The 19,581-nt window shown below is 37.0% G+C and overlaps 1 protein-coding gene across 1 annotated transcript; it reads right to left on the reverse strand.

Moving 5' to 3' along the window:
• Nucleotides 1-836: 836 nt before the first annotated feature.
• On the reverse strand, nucleotides 837-19,056 carry LOC140155394 (golgin-45-like). Its single transcript, XM_072178225.1, has 6 exons — nucleotides 19,004-19,056; nucleotides 5,902-6,338; nucleotides 5,001-5,200; nucleotides 4,053-4,181; nucleotides 2,557-2,773; nucleotides 837-1,799 (listed from the first exon to the last, which is right to left on the reverse strand). The coding sequence occupies exons 1-6, from the start codon at nucleotides 19,047-19,049 to the stop codon at nucleotides 1,629-1,631; spliced, it is 1,200 nt and encodes a 399-aa protein (XP_072034326.1). The 5' UTR covers nucleotides 19,050-19,056; the 3' UTR covers nucleotides 837-1,628.
• Between the last annotated feature and the right edge of the window lie 525 nt (nucleotides 19,057-19,581).

Below are 19,581 nucleotides of genomic sequence, written 5' to 3' on the forward strand. Positions count from 1 at the left end.
AGATTAGGCCCAAAGAATCCCAACTCAGCCATGTTTGTGTGTCGCTCATTGTGAGCAAAATAGTGGATTATTTCACCATCAGCAAACTTTAATTTAAATTGAATGCTTATGACGGTAACTTAATTTTTGCTCAATAAAATACTTCATGGCTATTAAAATAATATTTACCTGACTAAGAAATCAAGTAAACAATATGAATTTTTGTTTTTACTACCCTTTACCTTGTGAAAGATGATAGACAGGTCTAATATTTTGAGTAGTGAATGCTGGCGCACCAATCGTTTATTCTCTAATTTACCACAGTGTTCCGTTTGCTGCAATTCTGCATCGATACTCTTTGGTCGATACTCTTAAAATGTAATCTCTTTGGTCCATTTAGTTACATGTGATATTTACATGTAGACAGGTCAGTGGAAAAGAAAGGACCCTTAGCTACATACATGTAGACAATCACAAATTGACTTAATTTGAGAAAAAAACGTTTTTGAATTACTCGGGCGGGACCAAATTGATTTCACTTTTGATTCTTTTGTGGACTGCATTTTATTGCCAACTAGGGTACAAAAAGAACCAAACTTTTTAAGGAACATTTTGGCCAATTATTTTTTCAATTGCTCCAAAGCAGCAGCAGCTGGAGTGAGCTTAGAGACTTAAACATCCAACAAGCAGTGGCATGTTTTCATTGCACCAATCAGAGACTTAAGTTTAGAAGGTTAGATATAGTAAAGTTTTATTCAGATTTCCTTTTACAAATTAAGCGTACTGCTAGCCGTCCAGCGCGTATTATTTGCACAAGGTCCAATGCACACGCTTGACGTCGCAAATATACGCACGTATACGCGATGGTTAAGCTGTCAAAGGAAATCTGAATAAAACTTTACACTGCTATATGATATGAATGCTGCAAAAAGATGCAAACACAACCTGCAACTGCTGTACAATGTGATTCATGTACACCTTTTGCATAGATGGCTTCAAAACCGAACCACCACCAGCCTGGCAGAACCGGCGACTTTGCCTGGTGTCTATTGTTCAAAACAATAGAATGCTGTTAAACTGACGGTTCTCTCATACATAGCAGTTTTCATTCTTAGTTGTACAGTGGTGGTCAAGATGGGATAAGTGAAGGTATGCCCTCCAATCGTACCACCGGCATATATGTATCACCTTTGTAGTAGTTACAACAGTTAATAGTACATTAGATTTCACTGCCTGAACAGAATTGATCATGTCTCACCTTCCTTTTCAACCAAATCGACAGATACCACACAAGGTCATTTTTTGTATCATTGACCCATTTGTGCCATATACGGCCTCTAGCTATAATGACAGCCTAGTGATCTGATCAACTCATTGACAGATACCAACCTCAGGAGGGAATTCAATTTTTGATCAATTCTCTTCAGGTAGTGATACCTAATGAAAATTCACATATTTCGTTGTAAGATGCTAACGATGTACTACATGTTCCTGCTGTGCTGTACGGGCAAGGATCATACGACCAACAGATCACCTGTACAGAAGAAACATCAGTCAAATTCTCATATTTAGATATATGGTAATGATGTACATGTACTATGTGTTCCTGCAGTTCTGTGTACACTGTACTACCACGGCATAAGCAAGGATCATACCACCAATAGATCACCTGTACAGTAGTTACAACAGTTAATAGTCAAATTCTCATATTTCGTTGTAGGATGGTAACGATGTACTACATGTTCCTGCTGTACTGTGGGAGCTGCCTGTGGTTTGTGTAACTGCTCAACTTTATATGATGGTTGCTTGTTCAGAAGAAGCTGTGAAAAGAAAATTAACACACAGTAACAATCCAAATCAGTACATTTTTGTTCTACATATAATTGAAATTGTAGTGTTATTTTGATTAAGAAATAAAAATTATTAAACTATTTTGGTACTGTTATTGTGTACAATTTTAGTTTAAAAGCCAAAGACTGGTGAAATGAAGGCTGAATTAAAGCCACTCATGGATAAGTTCTCACTCTTATTAATTGTACAAATTATTGCTTTGAACATTAAGTATCGGGTGTCCAAAGCAGAATTGAAAATGGTGACTTGTTTATGCATACACAGGGGGTGTACCCCTGAGAAACTTTTGCAAACTGAAGGCCCACTTGAAGCCATTTGTTGGACCATTTTTGCACTATTACATGTATTATGTACAATAAATTTTAGTTTATAAAATCTGAAAATACATGTACATCAAGATGTTGTCAGAGGATACAGGTACAGGACTAACAGGACCGTACATCAAAAATTGTATGCTGGATATAGCAGTTTGGAGAGCCATTATGGGAGTCCGATTGCAAGAGTCGACCTAAGGCACAACATCTTTTTGGTCCTATAGCGCGGTACCGATGACACTTTTTATCGTACCCTGAGCATTTGCATGGTCAATTTGTTTTTTATTTAAATGAAAAACAATAACACTATTGAGCATGATGTTAAGAGTTATCGGTACCTAATCCGGGACCGATAGTTCTATAGGACCAAATTGGATGTGGTACCTAAGCAAACAAGTTTGAGCCTACTTACATCTTTAGCCAGCATTTCCCCTTGCGTCCAATCTATAAATTCAAACACACTCATAGGTTTGCTTACATCCTTGTCTACATTACCCAATAGTTGATGTGATATGGTAGATGACAGCTGCTCATTAAGCAAGCCTAGAGTGATGACGTTGCTGGGTGGCTTGTTGTCTTCATTCAAACTATGTGATCGCTGAAGAGCATTGGACAGATAATGTAATTTGCTGAAATTATAGAGATATCACACTGTATGTAAGGGTGGTTACAAAAACATTCAGTTCTGGCCAATTCCACTGTTACGGACGTTACAGATACATGCAACTTGCAACTTTTAAGTGAATAGCATACCTGTTTGCTGTTAGGATAACACTTTATTTCTTAGTATGCTGCTAGTACACACTCTAATGTTCAATATAATGAAGCAATTTTGTTTTGGCTTTCTTAGTTATTAGTTAATTAGCTACAGAAATTAGAAATGAGCATTACGGACATTATGCGAAAGTGTCTGCCTCCATTCAGTTCTCTGTTTTATTTTTTTCTGTTAACTATATTGAGCAAGCCCTGACTCCATTCTATGTAAACATGAAAAGCAAGTTTGAAATTAATACTCCTGTATCATCCTACACTGTTGATTTAGTGTTAACGTCCGTAACGTTTTACATAATGAAAAAAAACTGTCAAGGTGCTTCCTCAGATTTTTTTTCTTTACTATCTTGAAATAGGTCTGACATCAATCTATGGAGGCATGATTAGCAAGTTTGAAATAAATGCTCCTGTTTTGAGCAATAATGTTCCAAAATTTTGTTATGGACGTTGCAAAAGGCACTTTTGGCATGGAATTGGCCTTCTGTGACTGACAACTTCTTGATAATATATCGTAGTTTTCCACCACAAAATGAGGGTAGACTTATTATATTGGTACCTACATGTAATTCATAATGAATTTTCAGATTTGTTTCTTTATGCTGGCTTCAATTCAAACAATTTTCTTTTCAGTAATCTTTCTTCAACTGAAATATGAAATTTTGATTGTTCTGCAAGTACCATTATTAAATTCATTTGAAGCAAGTATGCATTCTTTCAATTTGGCTAAAAAATAAGGATTATTTTGTCTCAGGAAAAAACAAAAAAAAATATCATCATGCACCATGGATAATGGACCCATCGCTTTCATCCATTTTACATACTGAAAAAAATGAAAACTGTGTCTTTTGAAGCCTGCATCATTGAAGATTGTACTTTAGAATTAAATTTTCCATAAAAGATTGTGATTGACACCTGTGATTGATACTCAGATTTTGCCATTTGAGGAGAGCTACATGTAGAGTGATTCCTCCCCATCACTCCCCTCAAATAAAGCTGAGGAGAGCTTTTTATTGCTCACCTACCTTTGGTGTAACAAACTATATAATAACCACATTAAATACAGTACAGTAGAAATGCTCTCCGGCAAATTGCAAATGGCAAAGCCTGGATACTGGTGCCGTGTTAAAGATAGCTCACCTGTAAGTTTTCATCATGTGATTCCTCATTTCAGATCTTTCCTCCAGTAATTTTTGCATAGCATAGAAGGTTTCTTGCACCAGCATATCAAGACGTGTCCTTGAACTTACTACCTCATCTACTTGTAACCTGTTAAGTAGACAGTAACAAGATTTTAAACAAAATTGATATAAAGTGGATCCAAATGAGGCATTCCAAGTCCTAAGTTTTCTAGCATTAGCCTACATAGACATCACCCGATTTAGATCATTATATATTTTGATGAATCCAAGTGTGTGAACATATTGGATCCAAAATATAATAATTATAAAATTGGATGCTTTACGCCCAATATTTATTGGTCTCGCTCTGAGTTTTAAAATATTGGACTCGACTACGTCTCGACCAATATTTTAAAACTCATAGCTCGACCAATAAATATGGGCTCAATCTATCCAATTTTATATCATAATAGGACTTGAAACTATTTGAAAGTGTCCATTTTTCCAAAGCTTTAACCAAAATGTCACAAACTAGCCCTGCAACAATTCAGTTGCACCACAGAATGTAATTGTAGAATTTCTTTTCACCCCCATACACTGTTTAGTATGTGCAGGTATAGGCAGTGTATGTGCGACATCTCGTGGTTCGGAAGACAGGTTATGCCGTTGGTCCCATGTACAGGAAGAGTCACCCCTGTGCACTTTAAAAGTGTCAGAGCTATTCAAAAAGAGAAGGGGGACCATTAACGGTTCTGATACCTGTACTCCACCCTCTACATGTAGGTTCATTCCCAAGGACAATCATGAGGAGCGATACAACATACATGTACAAGTTGTCTACCAAGAAATCCAGTAGAACTAGAACTAGAACCGAAAAGTAATTACATAGTTTCTTCCTTTCAAGTGAGGTAAAGATACAATCATGTAAACTTTTTATATTCAGAAAAATAGTGATAATTGTACCAACCTGCTGCCAAGAAATTTACTCCTCCAAACATCACACTGGATTTTCACTCTTTCCAATGTTTCTCTCTCCTGTACTAATGTTGCTACGGTGTTTTCAAGATCTTGTGCTAACTGAGCACGCTCACTTGATGCTGATTCTAGCTGCTCATGTAAGTCTGCTCCCATAGAGGCAACTAATAATTTCTTAAGATCTTTATTCACCTGTAGATAAAATAAGACACAATGTATTAGAATGTACCCAATTCATGCATCTACCGTATTCATTCTAATAAGCGCCCAGGGCGCTTATTTTTTACCTGGTTTACCTAATTGTTTTGTTAGGGGCGTTTATTAGAGACAAATTTATGTATGTTATAAATGCCTGGCTCCTGAGACGTTCTGATGTAGAAAATGTATTGGAAGTTTACACAGGACTTCTAGTCCTCCAGCTATTTCACTGTATCAACGTCTATCCGTCACTTCCAACATTGATGGTACCCTTTATCAAATTGAAAATACCCTGGGTGGGCGCTTATTGGGCCATGGGCATTGGAATGAATATGGCACATGTACAGCACTGTGTAATATACACTTTTTATATAAAATACTAGCATGAACAATAGCCCATGAGGAGTGATACAAGTCAAATATATAGGCACCTAGGTACTATTAAAGAAACCACAAAGGCCAATCAGTATTTCACAGCAGCTTAGGAACAACAAGAGTGAAGGGGTACATTAAAGCATCAGGCACATGAAATAAGATGCTTATGCACTCTGCTCTTGAAGGAGCATACATGTATAACATACACACATACATTATTTACACCAATATAGTCCTCAGAAAGGCTATTACTTCCAGACATGTATGGGTATGCTCTCTAATGGTTTGAATCTTCTGTAATATAAAGAATATAATCTTACAGTTGTTTGCAATCCTAATTCGGACTGTAGTTGCAACTTATCATCTTGTAATCTGGATCTCTCTTTCTCAATCTGACCCATCATCTTCTGTAACTTCTCCAATTCCTTCTCTTGCCTAGCAACTGTATCCTTCCATTCTTGCAACTTGCTTAATTCTGGTACAAACAGAGCATTGGCTGGGGTGTACCCTGACATAACAATTTCTCCGTTTGGAAGGAGTTTGCTTCCGGCAGACAATGTCACATCTTTCTGTCTTTGTCGCTCTCGGAGAGCAATGTCAGTGGAGTTGCGATTCTGACCGTCCATAAATACCGGTCGAGAAACTCTATGGTTTGATAGGTGAGATGATTGGGATGTTTCCACCGGTGTGGAGGATGTGGTGTTAGTTTCTTCTCCATCTCCTGCTAGTCTTGGCACTAAAACTGGTGATACATTACCTGAATAAACAGAAAATAAATAAGTAAATGCATGGTCTCAAAGCACAAGTATGTCATACAAGATTATGACTTGGCATATCGTGAGATTTTCGCAGCAAAATTGGGTGATCTGATCAAATGTACATGAACTCCCACAAGAGTTGCTGGCATCAGAGGTCTATCTGGTTCTTTTTGTAAACCACATGGTGAGAGAAACTCACAGTTCCCACTACAAGTGCCTTGGAATTGATAACATCAATGTATAGGGACATGACCCACCTCTTGATAACATCAAGTTGTTAATAGTGAAGTAACATTTAACATACCCATTATTGTATGACTCAGCCTTCACACAACTTTCATTATATGAATATATTCACAAGGCAAATCACATAACAATTTGCAAACTTCTCTGCTTCAATTTATTGCAACATGTCTGTGATAACAGGTACACCAGGTAAGGTGAAATACTAGGCTTAAACCAAGACCTTCTAATTTGATTCCCCATTTTCTTTTATCTTGTTCTCAACTATCATTGTTTCAAATACATGATAAAAACAAAAATTAGGTAACTATGTACCCTCAAATCTATGATGTTCAGATTATACCACTGTGGATAGTTTTCTGTCAAATTATTTTGCATAGGTTTTTAATAATATTGGTAAAGTTCTGGTATTGATGAACTGGTACTATTCAATACAACTTTGGTGAAGGTCTAATATTGATTAACTGCTACAATATTTCTGGTTGACAGATACTGATGATCGGCATGGCGTTATGTTCAATCAGAGTAGACTGGGAAACTCAGGTGTTAAAAATGTGTGAGGCAACAGCTGATCTTAAACAGCAGTGTTTCTGTCCTTTCCTAACAATTGATAATATGCTAAGGTAATGTACAGTGACTTAATTTAGATTCCTGTTTAACATTGGGGATGGAGATCACTGTGCAATCTGTAAAATGAGCATCTTCCAGAGGTGCTGTCACTGCTGTGAGGTCATTTTTTGGTGAATTATAATGCAAAATGATTAGAAAACACACTTATTTTTATTTTGTAATCAGTCAAACGTTCATTTTGCATGAAAATTCATCCAAAAATAATTATAAAGTATTGTTTGTTGAGAAGGAAACTTGTCTCAGAACAAGGTACAACTTGCATTGGAATAGGTCTCATTTTTAATACTCAAATTCCAGTTAAGTATAATTATGTGACGCGATCAAGCAAAGTCAGTCAGAACTCGTAAATGGTCGCATGTCATAAGTTGCAATTGGGCACAATTTCCATTACATGGTAAAAAATGACAAAAAATGTATTCTTTGATGGTATGTTGTATATATTGACAATCTCTAATAATTAACACCATTTTTAACCTTAACACCTGCTTAATTTTTGAGATAATGCTTAATTACTAATTAATTAATACACAGGCGTCTATGTAAATCTCAATTTTCAAATTTTTCTCAAATCGGACCTCAATTACAAAAATGACTGTAAAATTTATATTTTATGCAAGAATGTCATCAGATTTGGAGGATATGTTCTCAAAACATTAATGCTTCAAATGAACTATTTAAAATAATTGTATGTATGTTAATTACATTGTAAAGGTCAATGACCTTTTTATGAGTAATTAGCGAGATGGTTATTCTATTATTGAGGAAATGAATATCAAGAAGAGAATTGTACATTATCATATTGCTAAAAATACTGAAATTCAACTAGGATTTCATTAAAAATGAAAAAATGGAACATATAACCCTTTAAGGTGGTACTACACACCTTGATAAATTTGTGACTATTTTTGCATTTTTCTCAAAAAATAATATCACACTGGTAACAAAAGTCATGTATATTATAGGGGTAAGGAATCAGTTACTACACTGGAATTTCAGTGACTCAATCCAAGCTGTATGTTATTTATGATAAGAAAAGAGGTACCGCTAGAATGTACCTCACTTCTTAACATATATAATGAATCCCTTGTCTTGAATCACTGAAATTTCAGTGAAGTAATTGGATTCCTTGCCCCTATAATATACATATAACTTTTGTTACCAGTGTGTAGTTACTTTTTGAGAAAAATGCAAAATTTGTCACAAAATTTATCAGAGGGTGTGGTGCCACCTTAAGTATATAGTCAGTAATTGTTTTAGTTGTACAAATTCAACATTCAAAGATGTCAATACATCATACCCTCCCTAGATTTGAAAAAGTAACCAGTAGTTTTGACATGCTGACATGTGAATTTTCACATATGCCCTATTGCACACTCCCACATCCGCCTGCTCCACATCCGCCTGCTCCTCCACCCCTGGCATTTTTTATTTCAACTGATGTGATTTTTTTACTGAATAATTTATAATTATATGCTTCAGTAGACTGAAAGAGTATAATATTAGGCTTAAAATGAGGTATCAACCACTGCTGTAGGATATGGGGTTACGGAAAGCCAATCAAATTTGTATCGCAATTTTCAGAAAAGTGTAATCCCTCCACCCTTTTAGCATACCCAACTTATGACATGCGACCAAATATTAAATTTTCAGTTTCTTATAGGATAGTAAAAACATTTACAAAGCTGCATTTTGCAGAAACCCCATTGAAATTGAACAACCAGTTCCAAAGATATGAGCAATTAAAGAGTTTCCAAAACAAAAGGAAACAAAATGAAATATTTCCTTTGTTTGGCTATATCTCAAAATAAATATTTCCAAGTTCCGACTGATTTTGCTTGATCGCGTCACAAATGTATGCAAGCTATATGTAATTAGGGTATTTTATCAGTCACAAGATACAGATAATACGAGGAACCATTTTGTGCATTTTACAAATTCTTCAGAATCACAAATCATTCATTTTCTAATGATTTCACATTTTGAAGTGATCCTGATTTAAGTTTGCAAAAAAATGGTTTCCTGCAGTTTTTTTCGAACAGTGTGAACAAATTTTCCATAAAGATAATACATGCATACGAGTAATAAAATAAACATGTTCAGATCCTAAAAATTACCAACCCTTTGGCATTCCAATTTTGGGACAATGTTTCAACAATGCTAAATTAATGTTCTACGAAACAAGGTGATTTAAAAACTAATCTAAATATTGACCTAAAAATGCATAGCCCTTTTTAATAGATTAATTACATGTAATCTTCAAAATCTATTTTATGTACGCTGAACATTTTCTGGTGTCAATTTAAAAGCCCTAAGATTAAAATCCATTTTATGCATCCTGAAACAGGTGTTGTAAATGACTAACAAAATATTTGTGATTCATTGATTATCATCACATATCAAGGTCCAATATTATTGCAAATCAATAATCATATTTATGTTAGCCAAGCCAGATGGAAAAACTGTAAAGGGATACTTTGTAATTCTCGCTATTCGCAATAAGGGCGCCGCCAGCGGATTTGCGATGTAATCGTGATGTATCATGGAAAAGGTCGACATCCAAGTCCGCGCATAATCTGAATATTACCATGCTATTACATAGGAACATGTGACAATATTTTTTAGTTTGTCAAAATAAAGGTGTTACACGCGAATCGATACTCAATAATACTTAATAATGTGATTTGAAATGTGCACAATTAATTTTTTCTCTTTCTATTTGCGTGTAATACCGTTATATTGACAAACTAAAAAATATTGTCACATGTTCCTATGTAATAGCATGGTAATATTCAGATAGCGCGGACTTGATGTCGACCTTTTCCCATGATACATCACGATTTTCCCATGATACATCATTTATTACATCGAAACCGCTGGCGGTGCCCTTATTGCGATTAGCGAGAATTGGCTGAATAATCTCCATTTCTTTAGTTTTGTTTCTAAGCTGTAATGATGTAAACTATTGAACATGTCCAAAGATCTGACAAATCATTATCAAGCTCAGTCACATATAGGGGGGAGGGCAAGTTGGTAGTTTGCCCCTGGATCCTGGCTGCCATTGGGTTTACATATTTAAGGCATGTTTTGCCCATTTTTGTCAAATCTTGACCCTCCCTCACCCCCCCAAAAAAATCCTGGCTAGGTGGGGGAAGGAGGGTGTTCAATGGACAGGGATCTACAGAAAATGTAGATATAAGAATACACAAGTGTTTCCAGACTCTAGGACACGGCCCTGCAAGGTGCTAACACTTCAAAGTGTTCATAGTTAGCTATAGTTCTGGTCGCTAGGGTTCAAATCCCGCACAGGCATGGAATCCACGTAATATGTATCATGTTCGCTTCCATCTAGCGATCAATAACCTGAATAACCATTGTGTAATTCAATTCAATGCACAAGCTCATACACATGTGGTTCTTTGATGTCAATCGCATACAATAACCCATGATCAATAATGAACGTTGGTCAAAAGACGAGCTTACTGAAGTGAAAAATTATGTACATGCAGATTCATCATTTATGCATATTGCCTTGAAAATCATAATAAGCAACTGCTTGATCAACCAAAATGATTTTATTAGCGTTATTTCTAAACCAAATTTCAAAACCACAAAGTGTTTTACCTGACTTTTGACCCAGAAATGTATGAATTTGATGAAAAATTGTGATGAAAAATAATATTCTACAAGTCAGATTCAGAAAGAGAAAATCTCACTACACACGTTAATTACATTACAATCCAAACATAGATGGTTAAGTTCGTGGAGAATGTTATAAACTGTTGTATGTTTTGCCACAGCGGTCGAATTTGATGGTATCGCATCGCATTTTGCGATGCAATTTCCATCAACTGCTATGCACTTTTCCAAAATCCATCGCTAAAATTGCTATACATAAATTTGAGCTCAATTTCACGTCGCATTTGCCTCAAAAGTCCCCCCACACAGTGTCGACTTCCTATTCGATAAATATAAATTTAATACTCTGTTGGTGAGCGACGGGCGACTGGTATTTCACCGAACGCAAGAAAAGGAGTTCTATCTGATTGGCTAACAATCGATCGCTTAGGTCGCTTAGTAGTCAACTACAAACTCAAAACTGAGCATCGTATTCAATTCGATTGAAATCGATATTCTATTATATTGCCGTAGATAAAGAGAGTGATAGTGTGTCAATAATGTACATTGTATTGCAGCTGGATTTTACATGCATTCTTTTATATAAATTTTTTCTCAAAGAGTGGAATATGATCAAAATTTTTACTCAGGATTTCAAATTTTTACCCGCAAATTGCAGTTAAACATATCCACAGCAAAATACCGGTCCTCACTAATTAGTGTATTTAATTTCCAGTTAGTGTATTTAAGATAAAACCTGACAACAAATAAAATTTTCTTGCAATAGAAATATCATATGGGATACTGATATGGTAGGCCGCAACCGCCACAATGTGGAGCTGCTACGCGTAGCTGACTTTTTGCTCCGTGGAGCCAAATTGACCAATCATGATCATGTTAGAGTTTTTCATTACTCGGAGGTAAAACTGACTAATTAAGTACGACTTACTCATTACGTGAAGCGAATTTATTCATTAAGAATTTGCCAGACGAAAGCGCCACATAGTTGCAAGATATCCTCGGTCACGAAAGTTATGATTCAAAAAGTAGTTTATGAAAAGTACGAACTGACTTATTATTAAGATGGACATGCACTCATAAGAAACTCATACAGTATTGTACATAACTATATAGCTAGGCAGAGTGGTGGTAAACTATGCACACAGTTCTGCGATCTGCAGTGTATCGCCGGGAGCTAATTTGTATAACTTGCACGGTGTCCCTGCGGAATTCGACCTTCAGCAAACTGCAAACCAGTTCGGATTTACTTTATATACGAGTAGTAGGCCATACATACTGTAGTTACTGTCCGTTTTCCTATACACAATACTCAGTGCGCTCACCATTGATGCGTGACCTCTACAAATAGTGTATGTTAGAAGTATAGGCCATTGCCTAGTTGACGTCACTACTGTGTAAAAAATAACCGGCCAATATTTAAAGTATTCTCTGTAACATGTCCTAAATTTTTAGCTAATTTAGGTGTTTGGAAATATTGGTACTTTTGTACCAAAAATATGAAGAAATTATTTCTAAACCGTGTTAAGTCATTAAGCTTCTCATTTTCAAGAACGCTGGTTAACAATAAGCAGACTATTGTCTCATTTCGTAAACAAAAGCCCACAGTATTGTTACCTTGCGTTCGCTTTATAATCGTTCACCCAACTGAAACTATAATACCAGCTCATTGCTCATTGCACAGGTAAAACAGACACAAGTGCAGTGTGTATTTAACCAGAGAAGATCTGATGTAACATAGTTGAGCCGTTTTCATTGAGTGTTATCTTGGTTTAATAGCTTTTAATAGGGTTTAAGTCCTTCAAAGGTCATGGTGAGTTCTACTGTAGACATGACTGCATCATGATTATTTTTAAGTCAACAACATTCAACAATATGATCACCGTGATAGTATGAGAGTATCAGTACCGTGGGTGTCAGTGATCCTGGCCTGACACAGTAGACAAACAAAGAAACAAACACGCCACACACATGACACATGCATGCAAGGTAACATTGACTATACACTAATCAAACAATGGTATTGATCCTGTACAACTGGTCGTGGTTTATTTACAATCGATTCATTTAAAATCCCCATAGTAAACATTAATTTTGGCAAGAGTTTTTCTCTCTGGAACGAGGATGCATCCACTGGCTCCGCGTAATGAAAAGATCTAACATGATTGGTCAATTTAGCTCCGCGAAGCGAAAAGTAAGCTACGCGTAGCAGCTCCACGTTGTGGCGGTTACGGCCAGCCATATATTGATCATGCGAATATCGTAAAACATAGAATAGAAACAGTGTGACAGGCGCCCAAAATCTCAAATTGTATGCTTAGCCTGAGTTGCACGGCCTATCTCGAATAAAATCACCATGCGTAGTTGTTGAAAAACGTGAGGATTCATCGTACTATCACGGCAATTTTAACACGAAGATATAGGGATGATGACGGTGTGCCCCAATGCATCGCTATTTGCGAACCAAATTCCGCGACACGTCGCATTTACCTCAAAACACATCTGGATGATCTGGAATTCCCCGGAAATCAAAAACATCACAGTCGGTATTTGCTCATTCTCGTTACATCTCAGATATGCTGTATTCCGTTGCAAAAATAAGACACTCATGTTGGGTACCATATTGCGGAATCTGTCGTGGTTGATTGCTTATGTCATGCTTATGTTTACTAGCGTTACTCTCCCCCAATTATGGGAGAGAATGTCGCCATTGCACGCACAATACTATACACAAAATCACAACATGTGTTCCTGGTGAAGGGAGTTACCAAAACCATAAGATCAGCGACCTTCGGAAGCTTGCAATATTTTTACGGGGATGAGATAATGTCGAGATAATGTTGAACAAAAATTAGGTGAAAAGTTTACTGAAGACATAATCTGGTTTTATCGTTTTTGAAGGGTTTTTTCATCTGTGGTATTTTTGCTGTTCTTTATGGTCGTGGAGCGACTTTACCAGGTTTGCAAAATTGCAACATTATTTTTCAATGCTCATTCCTCGCGGTAAAAGTATAGGCCTACCCTTTTTTTCAAATACTATGATCCTGCTTCGTGCATATAATTATATTTACTAATTGCCCTCAAACTCTGCCCCGAGCGTGACATGTGATCGTCTGGGGGCTTTATAGCCGAGATTTGATAACAATGACAGAAGTTGTAGATTCGCTACGCAAATATAAATATTGCATCGCAAAATGCTACGCATTTTTCTTTTTTTGCATAGCAAAATAACTGCTATGCAAAATTTGGAAACTGCTATACAAACATGTGTTTTGCATCGCACAAACAGCTATGCAAAAAAATTTACTGAATTCGAACCCTGTTTTAATGCCATATTTTTCTATAGGGAATAATGTTTTATTGTAAAAATCGGACATGAAAACCTATCAAAAACACAACAAAAACGTGCATCGCTATTTGTATACATGAAACAAATTATAAGAATTGTACAGAAGTGACCTAACACTTATGAAGGCTGTATCTTGAGAAAGCGCATGGTCTGATGCTAGAATCTTGGCAAGGACACTCTGGTGAAATAAAGAAACATATATGTGATTGATTTTGACTTTTAAGCGATAAATGTTTCAAAATTTAAAAATGAACAAAATGTGAGTAACTATGATGTCATCAACATGACAGTAATATTCATGATAAATAATTATTGCTCCCTAAAAAAGAAATGGTTAACAAATGGTTTGAATACATCGCACGACCTTATAGTAACTGTATCTAGAAATTTGTGCAAGTTACTTGTCAATTTTCGAACGAAAACAAGCTTTTTCTACAGTTACTGCCCAGCTCATTCGCGATATGGGATATTCTTTACCTCGAGTTTACTGCCCTCTGTTGACAACAAGGCTTCGAACTCTTATCAAGGCAATCTAAGAAGTGCAGGGCCGTGAGGAGCACACAATATTTGGATATCATTTTAGTATCCATCATTCCCCTACAAATTCACTCACAAATACCGTATTGGTCCGAGTATAGTCCCACCCGTTTTTTAGGTGGAAATTTTTCACAGTTGGGGGGTGGGATTATACTCGAATTTCAAAAAAAAAATAATAATAATTTGTATTCATGTCATACTCTATTAATGATATCAAAATGCATTGAATTTGAATGCATTTTGATATCCTTTAGAGTATGACATGAATACAAAATATCAATTTTCATATTAAAAATACAAAACATCTTGAATTTTTTTTTTTTACAATTTCTGGAATTTTTCGAAAAATGGGGGGTGGGACTATACTCGAACGTGGGACTATACTCGGACGAATACGGTAATAAAATCCCCCACCCAAAAAAAAAAAAAACCAAGATGATAAAGAGAAAAAATTTGGAAAAAGATTTGAAAACTAGATGGACCGCGGTTCTCGGATGTCGCGGTTCTCGACGCAAAGCGTCGACCGTGATGCCTCCACCAAAGGGAGTGATGTGGCACGTACTCACAAGTTGATACAAAGCTGGGTGACCCCGGATGACCCCAAAATGACCTTCCAAATATTTGGCTCTAAATGTGACTGTACTCACCAAGTTTCATGCCCATATATGACAGTTTTACTAATTTGACCTCAGATGACCCTGGGTGACCCCAAAATGATCTCCCAAAAATTTGTCTCTAAATGTGACTGTACTCACCAAGTTTCATGCCCATATGATAGTTCAAACTAATTTGACCTCAGATGACCCCTGGTGACCCCAAAATGACCTTCCAAAAATGTGGCTCTAAATGTTGACTGTACCCAATACGTTTTATGCCCATCCAATAGTTTTTACTAATTTGACCTCAGATGACCCCTGGGTGACCCCAAAATGATGTCCCAAAAATTTGGCTCTAAATGTTGACTGTACTCACTAAGTTTCATGCCCATATGACAGTTTTATTTAATTTGACCTCAAATGACCTCTGGTGACCCCAAAATGACCTCCCAAAAATTTGGCTCTAAATGTTGACTGTACCCACCAAGTTTCATGCCCATTAGATAGTTTTTACTAATTTGACCTCAGATGACCCCTGGTGACCCCAAAATGACCGTCCAAAAATTTGGCTCTAAATGTTGACTGTACCCACCAAGTTTCATTCCCATACAACAGTTTTTACTAACCTGACCTCAGATGACCCCTGGGTGACCCCAAATGACCCCAAAATGACCTTCCGAAAATTCGGCTCTAAATGTGGACTATACCTACAATGTACCAAGTTTCATGGCCATATGACAGTTTTTGCTCATTTGACCTCAAATGACCCCTGCATGACCTCAGGTGACCTTGACCCACTAACCAATACAAACTTGTTCTGCCTGGGGTCAAGATGCACCCACCCACCAAGTTTGAGGAACATGCAACCCCTAGTCTCTGAGAAAAGAGGTAAATAAGGAAAATGAGCCCCCTTGACCTCAAATGACCTTTTACCTCAGTATATGACCTTGAACCTCACCCAAAAAAAAGTAGCCAGAGTTTTTGACCATGACCCACCTATCCTGAAAATCTGAAGTCAATCTGCCCATCCATGCCAGAGATATGGCATCCGGACGGAAGGACGGAAGCACGGAAGGACGGATGGACGGAAGGACGGACATTGCAAAAACAGTATGCCTCGCGGTGGAGGCATAAAAAAGGATCTAAACAATGAAGAAAGCCAACAATTATCTGTAAATTACAAAAAAGCTGCCTCACAATGTATGCTAAAACTAGAATTACATGATTCGTAATTTAAGGCAGCCCTCACAACAAAGGCGTCTAAATACATGTGCAAAGAATATGCAAATACGGTCATAATTATATAACTAGGGTAGTCTGCTCCCCCTGCTTGTTACTTCCCTTACCAAACACAACTGCCTAATAGACAGTTAATAGGCAGTTCATAGGCAGTTGAAGACAAATGACTGCCTAATCAAACTATCAACAAGAAGTTGCTGGAAAATTAGGCAGTTGAAGGCCTGTGACTTAGGCAGTCAAAAGAGCTTGACAGATATGAAGGTCTATAATAGGCAGTCACTATATGAAGCTCTAATACTTAGATTTTTTATCTAATATAATCAAAATGAAGCTCTAATACTTATGATTTTTTCATCATCAAAATGAAGCTCTAAATGAAGCTCTAATAGGCAGTCAGACCTAATAGACAGTCAGAAGCTAATTTGCATAAGTCATGACCCGGTCACATGATCACCAACTGCCATTTCAAATTTGCTGTTGGATTCAACAAGCTGTTCTTTAGATGGTGGTGTTTTAATGGTCTCTTCACACAAATCATTCATTCTTTATGGGGAATTTTATACTACAGATGATTATACACCTGTTGATGCACAGGTAAATTAAAGGTTTGCAGGGTTGCATTGCAAGCAGTATAAATGTTGTAAGCTTATCAACTGCATGTACAGATAATGTGTGCACAGGCTGCTGAATTTTGCAGTATGCACTTGCATGTATCCAAAATTAGTTTTCTGTGATAACTAGCTTGCTTTCTAGCAACTGCAAATTGGATTCATATCATTGGCAATAACTGATACGTCTTAAAGGTTGGGGATCGGAGGTATAGTGGTACAATCCCGGGGTACAATATGCCGCAAAGTATAGCATGTGGTGTACTGATGGGCCCGGGTTGGCACCTATACTGAAACTTAATTGTTAAAAATTGTCCGGGCCTTGGATTTTAGTTTTGCATTTTACTTTGTGTTATCATGTCATTATATGGTGTACAATTTATGAACTCAAAATCATTTAGTGTTTTTATCAGGCTGTCAACTCTCACACCTATACTCGTAGCGCAGTCTAAACGAGGAGACAGAAAAGCATAGTGTGTGAAGTGTATTAAACTGTGCACACTTTACATACAAAACGAGGAGTTTTCACAGGAATGTGAGGAGGTGTGTGAGGATAACTTAGCACAAATACAATTATGGATCTCCTCGAAATGAAGGAAATGCCGGAAAAGACGCCCTAACCCTGGAGTTCTCCACTTTGAGAAGCTCCTCAAATTACTGCTTTTTGGGTCTAACCTCCTCAAATTCCTGTGTTTGTAAACACTCAACTCCTGGTTTCGCACGCGGTGCACACACGCATTGGCCGTGAGTCTCACGCATTGGGTCACTTTCTCACGGTCTCACGCCAGGGTAGTATAATCTCACTCCTAGGTAGTAAATCTCACGCAAAAACGCTGGAAAATGAGTAAAATCTCACGCATCATCAAAATGATTTGTTGCTCCTACCCCTAACCCACCCCGCTTTTCAGATTCTCGAACACCATGGCTCAAATAATGGGTCAAAATGAACAAAAATATGGTGAAGATGTCATGTTGACCAGAAAAAGACTGCAAATTGCTTTAATTGTTGGCTGCCTGCTGAGATTTGAGGCTTCATTGAAAGAAATTGTGGTATGTCGATTGATTGTCAGCTGAGCGCATGCTACAATCAAACATTCCCCAATAATTAATAACCAAAATGGAAAGTACTTCGATTCATGAAAACAAGTTTCCACAGCAAATCGGGAGATCCAGCGATCTTCCTGTAAAATCACAAGCTTCCGTTTTATTTGAGGCTGTTGACGACTGCAAGGAGTGTCTTTTGGAATTGCAGGAGAACGTTTTAGGTCCGATGGAGCCTTCAAGGAGAGCTGTTTTATAGTGCATTTGCAATAGAATGTAAGGAGAAAATGGTCAACTAAGGAGAGCTAAAAATCACTCTCCTATATCGGATTTAAGGAGAGCAGCTAGAGTGATTGCTCTCACTCTCCTCAAAAGGCATGTCCCTGCAACTGCTTGGATTAGAGCTTCATCTGAGGCAGTCAACTGACTAATTTAGAGCTTCATTTGACTGCCTCAATTAGAACTTCATTAGAGACTGTTGACTGCCTAAATTAGAGCTTCATTTTAGGCAGTCAACTGCCTAAATTAGTGCTTCTTTTGAGGTCGACGACTGCCTAAATTAGAGCTTCATTTGAGGTGAACTGCCTAAATTAGAGCTGAAGGTGAAGGTCTAAGAACTGCCTATAGTGCTTCATTTTGCCCATTTTACAGGTCTAGGTACTGCCTATGTGCTTTCAGGTCTATATAGAGCTTCATATATCAACAGCTTCAAGTGACTGCCTGTATTAACTGCTTAACAGACTGCCTAATAACTGCCTAATGAAGGCTTTCATTTCGGTAAGGGTTACCTCTTTCAATGACTTGAGGCTGGACAAACTGGTATTTGTTGGCCATATTGGCTATGGTGATATTTCTACAAAATAAAATATTAAAATGACATCAATTTTCAATTCTCGCGTTTCACAATACGATGCGCCGCCAGCGGTTACTTTTGGCAGTCAAATTTTCGACTCCAGAGTCAACATCGCTGTTCTAGCTGCTATTGAATTTTCACGTGTTGATCACCTATAAATGAAAGTCAATTCCTAGTTTTCCCGTTACATAATTTTTCATGACTGTGTAGGTGACCATTTCATTATTCATTATTTTATACCATTTCATTATTGCATCTGTTACAGGTGTAAACCAATAACTACCCATGTATACATGTGATCAATCACAGTTTGTAGTTTACAGATGTAGTTTACAACCACATGAAGGTGATTGTACAACTAGTATCAAAAGTTTCACAACATTTTTTACGGGACGAGGTAAGAGCAAATCAAAAAGTGCGGGACAGAAAATTGAGTAGGTATTCATTATAAATTCACTATTAACCATATACCATGCTCCTACTGCAAAGAAAATCCTAGTCAAAATCAACAGA

The sequence above is a fragment of the Amphiura filiformis genome, chromosome 6 (genome assembly GCF_039555335.1).
Source record: "Amphiura filiformis chromosome 6, Afil_fr2py, whole genome shotgun sequence".
Taxonomy (NCBI): domain Eukaryota; kingdom Metazoa; phylum Echinodermata; class Ophiuroidea; order Amphilepidida; family Amphiuridae; genus Amphiura; species Amphiura filiformis.

Bases quoted from the DNA above. Each gene is read 5' to 3' on its own strand.
- LOC140155394 (XM_072178225.1), bottom strand. From the start codon at position 19,049: ATGGCCAACAAATACCAGTTTGTCCAGCCTCAAGTCATTGAAAGAG. The intron at 2,774-4,052 runs GTGAGCTATCTT...CTATAATTTCAG, and splicing joins CACATGATGAAAACTTACAG to CAAATTACATTATCTGTCCA. The intron at 1,800-2,556 runs GTAAGTAGGCTC...TTCTTTTCACAG, and splicing joins GGGAAATGCTGGCTAAAGAT to CTTCTTCTGAACAAGCAACC.